This window comes from Hypanus sabinus, chromosome 10 (assembly GCF_030144855.1).
Source record: "Hypanus sabinus isolate sHypSab1 chromosome 10, sHypSab1.hap1, whole genome shotgun sequence".
NCBI classification, from domain to species: domain Eukaryota; kingdom Metazoa; phylum Chordata; class Chondrichthyes; order Myliobatiformes; family Dasyatidae; genus Hypanus; species Hypanus sabinus.
Genome location: NC_082715.1, coordinates 121,898,535 through 121,916,225, shown reverse-complemented (window position 1 = coordinate 121,916,225; position 17,691 = coordinate 121,898,535). Strand labels below are relative to the sequence as shown.

The 17,691-nt window shown below is 39.7% G+C and overlaps 1 protein-coding gene across 3 annotated transcripts in view; it reads right to left on the bottom strand.

The window, feature by feature from the left end:
- slc4a1ap (solute carrier family 4 member 1 adaptor protein) overlaps positions 1 to 17,691 on the bottom strand; it is a 153,245-nt gene that overhangs the window by 59,768 nt on the left and 75,786 nt on the right. For all 3 annotated transcript variants that reach the window (XM_059982807.1, XM_059982809.1, XM_059982808.1), the window contains 4 exons: positions 13,380 to 13,540; positions 10,866 to 10,935; positions 2,919 to 3,108; positions 484 to 595 (listed from right to left, as the gene is read on the bottom strand). In XM_059982807.1, the coding sequence (XP_059838790.1) occupies positions 484 to 595; positions 2,919 to 3,108; positions 10,866 to 10,935; positions 13,380 to 13,540 (533 nt within the window). The remainder of the gene's footprint in view (positions 1 to 483; positions 596 to 2,918; positions 3,109 to 10,865; positions 10,936 to 13,379; positions 13,541 to 17,691) is intronic.

The following is a 17,691-nucleotide window of genomic DNA, read 5'->3' as shown; positions in this document are numbered from 1 at the left end:
ACAGAACAGGCTGAGTCGAATAGAGCATTCTTGCTCCATCCAATTCAGTTGAGAAGTGTTATGTCTTGTGTGGAGCACAGTTAACAGTGTAGATCAGTAGGACAGAAATGGTCTATTTCTGCCGAAACACACATTCGCTTTAAAGAGATGCTAAGCCCAGCAGGGTAAGAGAGATGAATTGACAAAGACAGACTGCACTGAAGCATTATTGGGTTAAGGTCTGAATTGCTACTGATGCTCATTAGGTTCCTTCACACAGTCAGACTCAGTAATTCTTTTAAATTGGCAAAGCCATCAGCATTCACCATCTCAACCAAATTTGAATGAAAATGGATAGAGACAGATGGAATGGATTAACTAGTGGACATTCCGTGGCATTGCTTTAATAGCCTGGCAGCAGCAGCAGTGACAGAGTTTTCCAATTGCACAGTGGTGCAAGCCACTCTTGTTCTAAAAAAAATGTTCACATTGCACTTCACTTACCCCAATGGTGCCTGTCTTCAGTTTGAACTTTTTCCCTCCCTTCATTGCCCCAAAGATAGGAACAGCAATTTTCTTAGCTTTGGTCTCTGTGTCTCCAGTTTGTCCAGCAATCCTTTGAAATGAAATGTTTTGAACATCAGATATCCACAACATAGAACAGACCCTTCAGCCCACAATGTCTGTTCTGAACATGACGTCAAATTAAACTAAGCTTCTTCTGCCTGTAGATGATACATATCTCTGCTGTTCATACTGTATGCCTATCTATAGTGGCAGTTTCTACCACTACTCCTGGAAGCCTGTTCCAGAAACGCAGCACTCTGTGTAAAAAAAAACTTGCCTTGCTCATTTCCTTTAAGCATTTCTTCTCTCACCTTAAGTACACATCCTTTAGCACTTGACATTTCAACCTTAGGAAAAAGATTCTATCTACATCTCGTAATTTTACAAACTTTTTTCCGACCCCTCCACTCCCACATTCTCCAACACTCCACAGAAAACAACCCCAAGTTTGTCCAACCTCTGCATAACTCATGCCCTCTAATCCAGACAGCCTTGTGATGAACTTCTAACTACACTCCTTCTAAAGCTTCAGTGGAAAGATTTCACTAGAAATTCCAGCTCAGGTAAAGCTCTCAAACTTTTTATTTAATGCACAATGACTGCAAAATTCTGGTCAGCATTTTAAATAAAGTAAAACAAAATGACATATCAAAACTTGGCTTTTGCAAATTTTTTTCAAAAACAGCACAAACATTTGTAGGATGCTGAAGACAAGACTAGGAATGCCTTTGGGTTTTGTTGTAATCGTTGAAAAGCACATTTAGATTGAACTCCTTGAATTACAAGGAACTATTGCTGAGACTTACTCTCAACAATTAACAAGACTCTGCTGACAGCCAGTAAGAAGATGGGATTATGTGTGACGTTCATGAAACAGTCTGTCAATAGGTCTTTTGGGCAACATAATAACGGAACTCTATCTGCCACCGTCATCCCTAACTTCAGGATAAGCAGGAATGGGAAATAAACACACATTTTGCAGGCTTTCCCTGGAACTGAGAGTACATATAGTGAGTAACTGAGTCATGCAGCATTGGCTGGAATCAGTTGGTTGCCTTACTGTCTGAGTCAAGAGTTCAAATGTTCATCCAACTCTACAGAATTGAGGAGAAAATCTATTCACATTAAAATTGTATAGTCAGATAAAACTGTACAAGTGATACACTAATCACAGATCTTACTTTGTTGAGTGTTAGAAAATAGAAAACCTACAGCACAATACAGCCCTTTGGCCCACAATGCCATGCTGAAAATGTACTTACTTTAGAAATTACCTAGGGTTACCCATAGCCCTCTATTTTTCTAAGCTCCATGTACCTATCCAGGAGCCTCTTAAAAGATCCTATTGTATCCGCCTCCACCACAGTCGCCGGCAGCCCATTCCATGCACTCACTACTCTGCATAAAAAGCTTATCCCTGATATCCCCTCTGTACCTACTTCCAAACACCTTAAAACTGTGCCCTCTCGTGTTAGCCCCATTTCAGCCCTGGGAAAAAGCCTCTGACTACCCACACGATCAATGCCTCTCATCATTTTATACACTTCTATCAAGTTACCTCTCATCCTCCGTTGCTCCAAGGAGAAAAGGCCAAGTTCACTCACCTATTCTCATAAGGCATGCTCCCCAATCCAGACAAGATCCTTGTAAATTTCCTCTGTACCCTTTTTATAGTTTGCAGATCCTTCCTGTAGTGAGGTGACCAGAATTGAGCACAGTACTCCAAGTGGAGCCTGACCAGGGTCCTATACAGCTGTAACATTACCTCTTGGCTCTTGAACCGTATCCCACGATTGATGAAGGCCAATGCACCGTATGCCTTCTTAAGCACACAGTCAACCTACACAGCAGCTTTCAGTGTCCTATGGACATCCTCCACACTGCCATGAGTCTTACCAAAACTCTTGCTGGAATGTAGCTACTGTTGAAAAAGTCCCCCAGCCCTGACAGGACAGATATTTTTGATTGGGTTATTAAAAAGCTAATTCCGTTCAATGTATGAAAATTCAAGCAGTATACCAAAATTGTTCTGGTTCTGGTGCTTGAAAGCCTAGTTAGAACCAAGAGGCTGGGAAAATTCCTCGAATTATTTAAAATAAGCTTAAGCCTCTTTTAAGCAAAATTGCTTGTTGTTAACGAGTTTTGAACTGTATACTTTATCAGAGCAACACACAAAGCATGCTGGTGGAACACAATAGGTCAAGCAGCATCTACAGAAGGAAATCAACAGTCAATGTTTCAGGCTGAGACCCTTCATCAAGATATCTTAGCCTGAAATGAAGCCAAGAGTATTGAATCATCTTGTTTTCACTCTAACCATGTACAGGATAAATGATTCCACTATGTCAATTAGCTCAAAGGCACTCACTTACTCTGTTTTTAGCTCTGGTAGACCAACTGGCGTCACAATCTTTATTAGTTTCCATAATCTTTGCTGCTCCTTTTTCAGCTCAAAAGATTGTATGTGTAGTTTTTTACGAGTGACACTATCCATGGCAGCACCCATTTTAATATCTGTCATGAAGGCATCCAGTGAATCTTCCCCTGAAGGCTGTGAACAATCTGTGATGGAAGAGCAAAAATATATGAACAAAAACACTCAATTTCTTTTAAGTTGCAGTATCTGGGCGTCTGTGCCTCCCTCTGTAATTGGATCCTCAACTTCTTAACGGGAAGACCACAGTCTGCGTGGATTAGTGATAACATATCCTCTTCTCTGACTATCAGCACTGGTGCACCTCAAGGGTGTGTGCTTAGCCCACTACTCTACTCTCTGTATACACATGATTGTGTGGCTAGGCATAGCTCAAATATCATCTACAAATTTAATTACGATACAACCATTGTTGGTAGAATCTCAGGTGGTGACGAGAGGGTGTACAAGAGTGAGATATGCCAACTAGTGGAATGGTACCGCAGCAACAACCTGGCACTCAACGTCAGTAAGGCAAAAGAGCTAATTGTGGACTTCAGGAAGGGTAAGACGAAGGAACACATACCACATAGAGGGATCAGGGAACATCAGTTTCTCATTACTTGTCTTTGTTTTCATTACAAGGACCCTTCAATATGTGCTTTTTTCTCTTAAAATTGTTCATTTAAAACATATGGTGTTTCAGTCAATCAAACATAGTGTCCTCTTGCTGGGGTAAATTTCCTTTTCTTGATATTCTGACTGTAACATGCATAATATTCTGTGAAGGCTTAGTATTGTGTCTACTTTTAACAACATGTTGAATGCAGGCTACTTCATAAACTCATCCCCTTTATAAAGATCAATGAATATCAACCCTTATTAGACAGTACTCACTGTTTTATTTCTGCACCTGGCTGTGAATCCATTTAACTTTCCCCATGCTGATTTTTTTATCCAATATCTAATTGGGAAAACACAGCAAAACCAACATACTTCAAAGTGGAAGATCCTTGCTGAGAAATTCATCAAGAAAGTCATTATTTGAGACTGCAAAGGATATTTGACCCAATTGAATAATATTTAATTTTTTGCCTGACTTCTGCCTCAACACTCTTTTTTCCCCCTTCTAGGCAGGCATTAAGTTATTCACTGCTTCCATTTCCACCTCAAATCTTTCCTGGTCTGCATGGTTCAATTATTTCCCTTTTAAATTCCTGTAAAACTGTTATTCTAAGGACAAAAAGCTCTTCTCTGTTTAGCTTCCTTACCTTTAACTTTGTATTTGAGCCTTTCATCACAACAGCCAGTTTTCCCTGATCATTGCAGGAGGGGAATTCAAGTAATCTCATCAATGGGCTCCACCATAATACAAAGCCAATGTAGAATGATTGCAAGTATGAAAGTAATCTCTCATAGATCTGAGAAAAACACAACTCAGCAAAACTCAAAGAAATTACTTTCTATGTGATAAATAATAATTGTGCCAAAGTGGAAAATGATATTTCACATTTCTCTATCAGGAGACATTGTCCATCATACCATTCATCCATTCAGGAAGAGATTTAGTGAAGGTGGTGACAGGGAGCACAATGGTGGAGAAGAGATTAATGAGTAAAAGAGAAGAGTTGGAGGGAGAGAGGAAGGGGGAGAGAAAAAGTGGAAGAGAAATAAAGAGAGAGTGAGAGAGAGAAAGAAAAAATGGTATTGAGATTTATCACATTGCAGTTATGCAGTTACTAGCTAAAAGGAGAGCTTATATAACAAATCACCTAGTGACTTCATCAAAAAGAAAATCTATGGCAAACCCCAGAGAGTACAACCAAGGGCAAACTTAAATTTTGGAGTTCTTTGCTCCAAGGGAAAATACATTCAGAACTTCAGAGCAGAAACCTAATCTGCATTTCATTGAGATGCACAATGTAGAATTTTATACTAGAGGCAGTTTGTCAGAACGAGTTTTGTGGCTCTTCAGAACCTTAATCAAGTCATGTAAAAATTCAAATAATTAAAGTCTCCTACATACAAACTGGAAACCTTTTCTCATCTGTTAAAATGTCTTTTTATGTGCCTCTTAAACAGGGCATGCTCCTTCATTACAATAATAAAAGAAATCAACTGTTTCCTTACAATTATATAGCTGCCAGTATTGGGACCAATGTTGTGAAATGCTGAACTAAAAACTATGAAGGAATACAGTTCAGCTCTAATAGCATTATTATTTGAATATAATGTGGTAGATAATTAATAACAGATAATACACATTGAATGTGTATTATCTGTTATTAATTATCTACTCTGATCCCCATTACTTTCACTAATTAGTATTCATGAGTGAAAGTACCCAGCTTTCAAGGGTAAACTTTGACAATATGTGTCAGCAAATCATGGGGACTTCATATTACTAAGAAACAAAAGCCAGTTGATTTGCAGAACCAGTCATACAATGACAGACACCAGTTATCTCAGCACAGGACTTTTCCTTTGTTACTCTGTAAGGACTGAGGCCTTGGGGTCAGCCTTTCACTCCAGTTATATAGATTCTGAGGTGGTTGATGCCAATAAGAGAACTGGCGACTCACAAGAAAATGGTGGCTGCTGCTCTGTTACCTTTGGTCAGCTTCTCCATGCTCTCAGTGCATAGCTATTTTGAATGTTCTTCTCCACCTCAAGAAGTCATGGGCCAGGCATTCTCAGGAATCAGTGAGGATATTGCCTTTCTGCTGGAGATTTTGAGCCTCTTATTGAATCTGATGGGCAGACCTTCAATTCCTTATTATGGAGTCTGCCAATCAAATTCCTTGTTTTCTTATTGACCATATTTAATCTGTCTTCCCTTTTCTTTGTTCTTAGTTTGTCCTTGAATTATCAATTACATTGGACTTCCTAAAGAGCATGCAGGAGGCAGAGAATGTCATAGTTCAGTTTCAGTGAATTGGTCACACCAAACATTCAGTTAGATAAATGGGCGATCAGCAGCCAGATCAGTAGCACTATTACTGGCCCTGTTGGGCAAAGTCTAGGCAACGATGACAGGGGACTCTTCAGTCAGGGGCACCTATGTGTCTCTGTTGTCTCCAGCAAAACTCTAGGATGTTGTGTTCCCTTGGTGTCAGGATCAAGAATATCGCTGAGTGAGCACATTACATTGTAAACAGAGAAGGTGGGTAGCAAGGGGTTGTGTTCATTATTGGTATTACACAATGTGGGCAGGTAAAGAGATGAGGTCCTGCAAACAAAGGACTAAGGAGCTGAAGCAGCAGGGAGGGTTCGGTAACATATATCACTGGGTTCTCTTGCAGAGCGCAAATGATCTGTACAAGAAGGGGTGGGTAAAACAAAACTTAAAGTGGTAGAAGTATCCTCTTTGGGAAGTTTGTTAATGCTACTCACAAAATTTAAACTGGTGTGATGAGAATCAAAGCAGTAGGTCAGCAAGTGGAAGAAATGAGGGGAAGGTAGAGATCAGGTTCTGAAGTAAGGCTGTAAGGAAGGACACGAAGAACCAGATTAATGAACACATTGGAGGTAATTAATTAATTTATTTCAATGCAGAGTATTGTGGTTAAGACAGATGAACATAAGGCTTGGATTAATAAGCAGAATTACAGAGTTGTAAACAGTTTCAGAGACTTGGTTGAGAGGGGACAGGGCTGGCACTTCAGCATTCCAGGATTCAGATGTTTCAGATGTGATGGAGAGGGGGATTTTAATTAGTTGGGACAATGGGCTGAGAAGTGGCAAATGGGGTTTAATTCAGTTTACAGTGTTGCTTTTTAGAAAGTCAAATCTATATAGGACTTTCACAGAGATAGGACCCTGGAGAGTGTTGTAGAACACCTTGGAGTTCAGGTACATGGATCCCTGAAAGTGGAGTCACTGGTAGACAGGGTGGTGAAGAAGACATTTGGCATGCTGGCTTTCATCAATCATGGGTTTTGCTGCAGTTGCACACAACTCTAGTAAGGTCACATGTGTGGTACTGTGCTATATTAAACTGAAAAGAGTGCAGAAAGGATGTTGCTAGAACTTGAGGAAATCAGTTATAGGGAAAGGTTAGATAGGCTAAGACTTGGAGCATAGGAGGTTGAGAGGTTATTTTAAAATCATGAGGGGCACAGGTACGGTGAATACAGCCTTTTTCCCAGGGGTGGGGAATCAAGAACTAATGCGCATAGTTTAATGCGAGAGAGGAAAGATTAAGTAGGAAATTGATGAAGAACTTTAGTTCTTCCTTCTGCTTTGTACAGAGTGTAGTACATTTATGAAATGAGCTGCCAGAAGAAATAGTTGAGGCAAGGACAAAAGACGACTGGACAGATGCATATCTAGGTAAGGTTTAGAAGGATATAGGCCAAATTCGGTAAAATGGGATTAGCTTGGTTGGGCATCTTGGTCAGCATGGACCCAGTTGTGATAAAGGGCTTGTCTCCATGCACTATGGCTTGCTCATGAGGCAAGTGAATTTTTTTTTCCATACAGCGATAGCTGCCTGGAATATGCTTTAGGACGGGTAGTGGAAGCAGTTATGGTTGTGAGATTTAACAGGCATTTATGCATATTTAGGTGGAGGGAATAGATGGATATACATTTTGTACAGGCAGATGGGACTAGTTTGAATTGACATCATGGATAGCACAAGCAGCATGGATCATAGGGCCTGTTTTTGTGCTGAACTGTTCTATGTTCTAGATATCTGGTCATCTTTGTCTACTAGATTTTGGAAAGAACCCCTTAGGTTTTTCTGGTTCCTATATTAATATAGATTCTTCTTAAAACCAACATTTTTTCCACCCTTACTCTCCACATTATGAAAGCAAAAAGAAGATTTGCAAAGTACAGTTTACAAAGTGAATCTCACGAATATAATTTTTCTAAGTAGCACTGATAGGTGTCTTTTGCTCACTTTGTCAGTGCTATTTGTTGGAACATTGTGCTTGTAAACTGCCCTTCTTGCTTCTCCAAATTGCAAATTTAACCATATTTGAGGAGCATTGTGAAAGGCTTTGGAAAGCTCCATGGACATGAAAGGTGCCATTTAATATTTTTTTATTTATAAAGTGACACATTGTGGATGATGGAAATCTGAAATAAAGCAGAAGGTGCTGGATTATACTAGGAAGCCCGACCTTCTGGAGAGTTTCCATCAAATTCTGACTTTGCTGCTTTCACTGCCGAAACAGCTTAAAAAGGTTTGAATTTATAAAATGCCTTTTCATCTCATCAGGATTTCCTGAAACATTTCACTGTCAAGTATCCAGATTTGAAATACAGTCACTTCCTGCTCAGGCAAAAGTAATGGACAAATTGCACACCAAATTGCTCCCATTAATGGAAACATCCAACCAGTGGCACTGGAAATACTTCCAATAAGAGTTTTCCTGTTTATAGCTTATACACATAGATTAATTGTATGTACATAAAGTGATTATTGACTGTACTTAAGATGACTGATGGAGGAAATAATAAAGAAGTGGTGGAGTTAATGGGTGGAGATATTGATCAGTCTTACTGCTTAGGGGAAATAACTGTTTTTGAAACTAGTGGCCCTGGAGCAGACACGACATAGCCTTCTCCCTAATTGGAGGGGACAAACAGCCTGCAAGCAGGGTGCGTGCAATCTTCTAAGATATTACTGGCCGTTTTCTGGCACCTTTCTGTATATATGTTCTTGATGGAGGGTAGGCTAGTGCCAGTGATGAGTTGGGCAGTTTTGACTACCAAAGGCAGTACAGCCTTCCTGCCTGTCACAGTTCAGTTTCCATACCAAGCAGTGATGCAGCTTCTTAGGATGCCCTCTGCTGTGAAGCTGGACATTGATGTGACTATGGCTGTGCAATGTCCAGCTCTCTTCAGCCTCCTCAGGAAGCAGAGGCACAGGTGAGCTTTCTTTACTGTCTAGGTATGTTCTGGGACCATGAGAGGCTGTGCATGATGTGCACTCTCAGGAGTTTGAAACTGCTCGCAGTTTCCACTGCTATGCCACTGATGTAAACAAGGTTTGTGTGGTGTGAGTTCTCTTAAGTCAATAACTATCTCCTTTGTCTTGTTGACATTAAGGAAGAGGTATTTGCCTGGCACAGCATTCTAATCAATAGAAACCTGGTTACAAAACCACAACCCAGTCTTCAATTTAGCAAACCCCAAAACAGTCATACAATTAGCTTGTAAGAGGGATGTTTGAACTGCACTCTGGGAACTAGGGCATGTTCTTATACAATATGTAAGTTGTTACTGAGGCTCACTGTGAGAGCTGGATCATCATTAGTGCAGAGATAGCAATAATGTTAGGAATTATTCAGCACCAGCTGTTTATGCAGCTCCATCTCAGTGTAAGTACAATATTTCCTTTTTAACCACATACTATCAAAAATTGATTAACTCATTATTCATCTTCTTACAGTATTTGGGGCCCTGGCTGTGCACAAAATGGTTGTAGCTTTTACCTAAAATGTAATTCTATCAATGCAAACAATTTGGAGACATTTGTAGGACCTGATACCAAACTAGAATGATTCTTTATTATCCCTGGAGAAAATCATCAGCAAGTTAACTGAGCAGAACAAAACCTATAATGTAATACATAAACCCTTTCTAATGGTTTGTGATTTTTTTCTTCTTTCGAAGAAATTGCTTTTTACTATAGTTTCATGGATGTTAATTGTTGCTTTGGTAACCAATACCGTTAATCATTCTTTCTATAAGAATCTCAACTATTAATGCCCCAAGAGAAGGATCAGACAGGGTGTGGTGTAGTGCTTAGGAGAAAGGTGTGCCTTGTGGAACCTCCACAGGTAAGCCTAGTTGCATCAACATCCTATAGTTGGACAAAGATTTGCCGATTTCTCTTCAGCCAGTTCAGGATATTTCTTCTTCAAATTAATTGTCAGATTACCTATCCCTCACCACTGAAGACATACATCATCTCTGTAACCAGTGGACTTAAACCAAGATTTAGTCCTTTTGTTCACTGGCGAAGGAATGAACATCCAACTTGGTATTGGGAATATGTCAGCACTAGAATTGCTGGATAACCTCTGAATGCAGTGCCAGCGGCTCAGGAGCTTTGCACTGCTGTAGTCTTCCTAAAAACAGTAATTCAAACAATTCACTACTTGGGAATTAGTATGGAATAGAATGTAGGCAACACTAAATTGAATTGACATGATGGACATCCTTAAAGCATAGTTAGGCTGACAGTATCTATTGCAAGACTTCTGTGTCAATTCCAGATTAGAGAGACTTAAAACCAAATAAATCCTCCAGTGCTGTACCTTTAAACTTAACAAAGAAGAATAGCCATTTCTATTTTCCTGTTCATGATTTATCATATTCTCAAAACACTTTAAACCTATTAGGTATAGGTGAGTAGGCATGGTTACTATTATGCTGTAGAAAATTTAACAATCAGCTTGCATGCAGCAAGTGAACATAAATAACAACGTTGTAGTTAACAAAAGTAAGTCTCAGTGTGAAAAATCAAAAAACAAATCCTGCAGAAGCTAGAATTCTAAAGTCTACAATACTCAGCAGATCTGAGCCATTGCCGAACCTCAGATGTTACCTTGTTGCAATTGAGGCAACTACTCAAATCAGAAATTAAGTTAGAAAATATTATGGACATTCAAACCCCTTGCTTTTAAAAAGACCAGTGAACTTGCTTAATCTCTGCAAAAAAAAGAGGAAGGGATTAACAGTGATAAAATTGTTAATTAAAATCTTTGTAAATTGATGACTGGGAAGTCTAGTCGAGCTCTTATTCAGGGCACTATAGATGCGCCATTGATTATTAAGCAATGTCACTGAAGTGAACATAAAGAGCGGAGCACAAGGACAACCCTAGATAAGTACTGTAATTCCTGGTGCATTCCTGCACATTGTCCTACTTAGTGGGGAAGATGCTTACCTTTGCCAGATCTCTTCAAATTGGATTCAATATCAGACAATTTTCTTTCCACATCAGCTAACTTGGCAACCTTCAAAAGCAAAATGGCAATTCTTTTAATACAAAGTTTTGGTTTGCCGCAAAATGCAAAAATGGATCAAAACAAAAATCAGAGAAACTGATCAAGCACAGATATATGGTACAAACAACAAAGCAGATCTTTAAATATGTTTACATAAAGGTGGAAATGGAAGCAATGAGACTGCCCCACAATCCACATTCACAGGGATGGGTTTTGTGAAGAAATGCCAGTTCTTCTTCTTCAGACTGCTGGCATGTTTTTAAGCAAGTGCCATCATTTGGGATTCTTGCACTTAAGAAGTCCAACAATGAAGAACAATGCCATTGCAATGCCCCTGTCTGGTTAAGAGTGTGTGGTGAACTACGTGTGCCTGTCTGGACACACCCCCCTGCTGACTGCTCCTGTGGCTCCTTTCACAGACCCTTGTATAAAGACGATCAAAGCAAATACTTCCCGCTGGTCGAGAGGGTTCACCTTCTACATGCGAACCCCCAGTATGCCTACGTGGTCTTAACTGATGGGCGGGAGGACACGGTCTCCGTTGGCGACCTGGCGCCCGCAGGTGCAGCAGACCACTACCCTGTACACTCTCCGGTAACTATGAACCCTGTACCCGAGGTGACACCACGCTCACCAGGCCCTACACAGACTCCTCACGACACTCACATACCGGGCGTTTCGTACGCATATATACCAGGCGCCTCGCACGTGCGTGAGGGACCACTGGCGCCTAGTGGGCTGGAACCAGCACAACCTCCGTCTCCTGTGCAATCACCGCCACCGCCGGCATCTGTGCAATCACAGCCGGTGCTACGTAGATCGCAGCGACAGATTCGACCACCTGATAGACTTGTAAGAAACTGTAAGAAACTTCGCCACATGGGGACTCTTTTAAAACAAAGGGGGGGGGGGGTGAATGTGGTGAACTACGTGTGCCTGTCTAGACACGCCCCCTGCTGACTGCTCCTGTGGCTCCTCTCACAGACCCTGGTATAAAGGCGATCAAAGCCTGAGCTCGGCCTCTCAGTCTCCAGGATGTAGTATGGTGGTCACTCACTGCTTGTTCCTTCTTCCAGTCAATAAAAGCCGATATCTCGCCTTTACATCTCAGAGTGAGTTATTGATGGTGTATCAGAGTGGCACAAGAAAACACAATCAATTCCCATTCTTTGGCAATGGTTTGTAGAACAACATTACCATTTCCCTTCCCCCATGGACTATCATGTTGCTGAGAGGTGCCTTCAGTCATGGGGGAGCAGATCTCAAGAAGTGACTGATGAGACTAATGTAGAATCTGTAGACTTGACCACAGGAGTGAGAATGGAGAGGACTAGTACAGGAAGAGAATGATAATAGAGGTGAGCTGGACTTAGGAAGGTGATGCGCTTCAACTGCCATTTACACTGAGCTTGTTTATGTACATTCCTGATGAAGGGACAAGGTTCAAAATTCTATCCGAAATGCTGATTCTCTGTTTCATGCAGTCAACAAGCAGGGATTTCCACAAATCAGACCAGAGTTTATTGTTATTCTTTTCCAAAAGGGATTTTAGAAGATTTTTGAGTCATTTCCTTAACCCGTTCGGTTAATTCTTGCTGTGACTCAGCTTGTTGCAGACTGATATTGGTCTGACATTGGATCTTCTCCTTTGATGTCAAATATAACTTGAACCTCCATGGTGGGATGTTATCCTGGATGAGGATGTTTAGGTTGATTAGCTTATCCTGACACTGAATTCTGGTTACTGCAGAGGGGTTCCCCTCCCACTTCATTCCTTGTATAATGTTCCATACTGGAATTTGGATTAAATTACTGGACAGTCCCAGCCATCCATACTTTATTACCCAAATAATAGGATGGGAAACCTGTTCACTTAATCAACTACTGACCTCAAATATTTGGTCATCGGCATCCCATCCCATCCCTCTCCACTAACTCCAATTCCCCAGATCTCTCCCTCATCTTCCAATCTGATTGTCTCCCGATAATGAAGGCGCACACGATGTGTCAATTTCACCCACACTGTTGGGTTCTGGTCTTCTTGCATCACACCAGCATTTCCTTCTAATCTGCTAGTCTCTGATCCCTACCTCCAAGCATACCAACCATCAGTAATGGACCAAGAACACAAGAAATTCTACAGATGCTGGAAATCTGTAGCACTCTGAAGGAATTCAACAGGTCATGCAGCATCCATGGAAATGAACAGTTGATGTTTTGGGCCAAGATCCTTCCTCAAGACTCCAGTCTGTTTTTGCCTACAGAGCATCCTGAATCTAGCTTTTGAAAGATGTGCCAGAGTGTTCATGCCAGAAGCATGTAAATTAAGTCAGAAACAGTCAGCAGCCCTTTCATAATGCCCCAAACTTGGACATCTATTAGTGTGCACCAGGATTTCTAGCCATAGATTTTGTGGCTCTGCACATCATTAAAAGAATACTTTTGAAATTTACCAGTGAGTCATAAGTCTCCACTTTCTCTTCTATTTTTCCTGCTTTCTTCATTCTGTTAAATCGCTTCTTTTCAATAACTCCTGTCCGATCTAAGAAGGTATCTTCATCACTGTCATAGAAATCCTCTGCCTCCCAGTTTTTAGATTTGCGTTTCCGAGAAACTGGTAATAAAGCAAAGAATGAGGTTATTGCAAAAGAGGAAAAGTGAGACCTCCTCTTAGTTTTTGAATATAATATCTACAATTTTCTACTGATGCTGATGAAAGTACACTCCTCTTAACTGATCTGTCAGGAATGGGTATCTTCCTGTTAATATATCTTACCTTCCCATTTCTAATGAGCACAATGAGTCATGAAGTTGAACCACCTTTTGTGACAAATTATGGATGAAGGGCTACTTTTATCTTCTGTCACCTTGGAAGAAAGCATTCATCCCTCCCTCCAGCAGCAAAAACAGAAGCTACTTCTAGCACAACAGTCAATAATGCGCTTTACAACAATAAACCTCTGTTTACACAGCATTTCCACCACAATATTTTGCCTCTGAAAAGATGTACAGCATAAATAAATGTAATTTAATATTTATGAGCGCATAAACTATTTTAATAAGGTATGCTGAGGTGAGGAGGGTGTTGAATCTATAGAATTCATTGCCATATAGGGTTGTAGAGGCCAAGCCATACATAAAGCAGAGGCCAATAGGTTCTGAATTAGTACAGGTGTCAAAGGTTACGGGGAGAGAACAGGATGATGGGGTTGAGAGGAAGTAATAAATCAGCCATGATCAAATTCTGCTTCTATATCTTATGGTCTAAGGTGCTGAAAGTGCTAGGAGAATGAAATGCATAAGACATAATACAGCAAAACCAAAGACAGACTATTAATGGATCATGAATGTTCTACTGTTCGCAGAGGCTGTGTTGACTATATACACAAAAGCGAGTTAAATCATTATTACATGTGCAGGTATCTAAACCATTCATAACACAGGGTTATGCACCTGGAGTACAGATTTAATCTATAGCTTTCAAAGTAGCTGTCACCCTAGTATGTACGTAGAAAGACCTTGCCTATGGCTGGCTTTTTAATCTTAGTCAGCAAGGGTCAAGCCTCTTATCACAGGGTTGGCCAGGCACCATCATTCAGAAAACTCTTGGGATATGCTAATTGTCCATCACCATAAATTCTGGCCTAATCCAGGCAGAAAGTGAAGACAATGAAGGGTCAGAAAGGAAATAAGTGCACATTGTAACTCTCATTCTTCCAACACTGTTCAATGCTTGTGTTTGTATAAAAATCTGTAGACTGGTAACTCAAAGGTCTGGACTAGTGCACAGCAGCTAAGAAATTTTGACTACTTAATTAAGTAATCTGGAATAAAATCTCAAATTTGTAATTGGAACCATGCAATGATCATTGTCATTAAGGATAGCAATACACTTCAGGGAAGGATTTTTTGCTAGCATATGATTGGGTTATATCCAGAACTACAGCAAATTGGTTAATTCTTAATTGTCCTTTGAAATGGCTTTACTGCCCCTAAATTGTAAGGCTAGAAACAGGCAATAAATACCAGCTTTTCCATTGAGTAAATAAAACAAAATTAACAGCAGAATGCTGGCTTCAAAATAGACTGTTCAAAGAAATATTCACAGTTTAAAGTTGACTTTGAGTTATTTGGATGAAGTGATGAGTGGGTATGGATGATATTTAGTCTGGGACCTGGATTTACGGTAAGCTCAGAAGAAGAAAGGTGTAAGAATAATTTAGATATTATTGCATGTGTGGAAGATATTTAAAAATGGATTACACAAGAAGGCCCTGGAGTTGGATAGCAAAAGTTTAAAATTCAAACTAGGCAAGGTATTTTGCACTGAAGGGTGCGTAAAAATAGAAAAAGCAATATGGAATGGGATTCTTAAAAACAAAATATCGGCTGTCAAACAGACTGCAATCATCTCTTTTGCTTTGTCCATTCCTGTGATGGACTACCCAAATCAAACTTTTTTTGTATTCTTCCCTAAACAATAAAGAGTAATATGCAGAGTATTGACTTGAAAATAACATTCTGCCAATTCGTGGTACCTAGCCGTGGGGAGATTTGGTGCACCAATAGAAAATTATTGTACATCTTGATGACATCTTCCATATTCTTTCTATGCCCTTTCGTACTTTCTGCCCATTACAGATTCTCACTTAACACTAGGTCATGTGCAGATCTACATTATGTGTAGATCAAACAGCACAAAAGGACAGATCAAACAGCACAAAAATTAATATAAACAAATAACATGGCCAGCAGGAGCTATCTCTGCTCTTCAAGACTGCTTTGAGCACACTGACTGACACATGTTCAGGGAGGCTGCAACCTACCAACAGTTTATGGTCAAAATGACTATAAACTTGGCTTGACTTGACTTGAAAATGGTTACTAATCATGAGACTTAAAATGCCTTCTTTATCTAAACAGTTTGTGCTAGTTCAGCTACTGGAGAACCACGGATCTCAGCTGTTGCAAAGAGACTATTCTGAACTTCAATCTTGTACAGCAGTGCACTGCTTAATTTAAATAATGTAACATCAATAAAATGAACTAGGTTTGAAAGCAGAGATAAGAAACGTTTGTGATAAGTACATGGCTATGTTATTTCAGTTTCCCACCCCAGATCTATTTAACTATTTAATTTCAAACAAGAGAAAATCTGTAGATGCTGGAAATCCAAGCAACACACACAAAATGCTGGAGGAACTCAGCAGGCCAGGCAGCATCTATGGAAAAGAGTACAGTCGATGTTTCAGGCCAAAACCCTTCAGCATGACAGGAGAAAAAAAGATGAGTTAAAAAAAAGCTGATTAATTTACATGTTTTCAGTCTGAATCATTAGAAATAGAATGTTTGAATTTTAAAGAAAACAGGAATAAACATGTTCACCGCAAATACAAGTAACAAAATAAAAAAAAAACACTCAAAAGGCCAGTCACTGTCTGGGGAAGAAAGAGAGATAACTCTTTCATGTTGATTTACACATTTCCAGACTGATAATTTGCACTTGCAATATAGTAGTATTTAGCTATTTTAATGAATGGTTCTTGTTCTATGCAATTTTATAAATTGAATCAAAGAGGCCATATTGTTCAGGTTTCCACAGTCTCGCCCGTGTCTATGTGCTGAACTTTAGCTGTCATCTCTCTTCCCCTTTGCAAGGGTTTTGCATATAGCATCACTAGTATTTTGAATTTTAGATTATGAATTAGCTTGTCAGGGTGTATTAGGTTGGTCCATAGAGTGGATATTAACTACAAAGTCTAATCATAACAGTCTATGTATCCTAGTCAATCAGAAAAGGAAGTAGGAATGTTAAGACAGCATTCTGCAATTTAAAAGCTTGAACAGATTTTTAAGCAGAGCTCTCAAAGTAACAGATTGTATCTGGGCAACATTTCTTCCAAGGAAAATACACATCATGCTAACTGGGATGCAAATAAGAAAAAGGTGGGACTATGGTTTGAATACCATACAAAAAATAAAACAGACGTTAGTTAAACTGCTCCCAGAATGGGATAGTTACCTAAACAATAAATGGAGAGGCCAATTAAATAAAATCAGAGTTGAGAAGGAATTACATCGACATTAACTAATCAGTCATCTGTGATTGAGTAGATTATACATTAAGTTAATGAGAATAATAAGGAACAGGGAGCATTTGTCAACCTCTTAACATATATTTTGGTAATTGAAGGGTAAAAGGCAGGTATCTAACCAGAGAACTTTGTAAGACTTGTTTAAACCTTGGATTATTCTGAGAGTATGATGACCAAGAGAAAGCAGATTGCTGCTTCCCTAGGCTGGAGCTCAGACATTTCACTGTTACTGCTTGCTTGATTAACCAACCCATCACAAGGGAATAGTTACATCTGTTAAGGGCCACATGTCTGTTCTGCATCAGTACATTGTGATAATTATGGTAACCATTACTTCTTTGTGAACCAGTAAAACTGCTCTAATGCTTGACCTTTGGATACCTAATAACCTTTGGAAAATAATTAAAATGTTGTATACCGAAGACTCACTGAAATCTATGTTAATTTTAAGTTGCTCTTCTCTGTTAAAGATGTTAAAACTTCTGCTGTGGCGACTCAAAAAAAAATCATACGTAAGTTGCAAATGTAATGAAAAAGATCAACATTAATTGTAAGCTGTTAATTGTTTTTGAGAAGATGATGGCGCATTGCTTTTGTGAAGCATGGCAGCTCACATGGTAAAGACACTCACACAATGCTGTTCGGTTGGTTGTTACAGATTTATACCAAG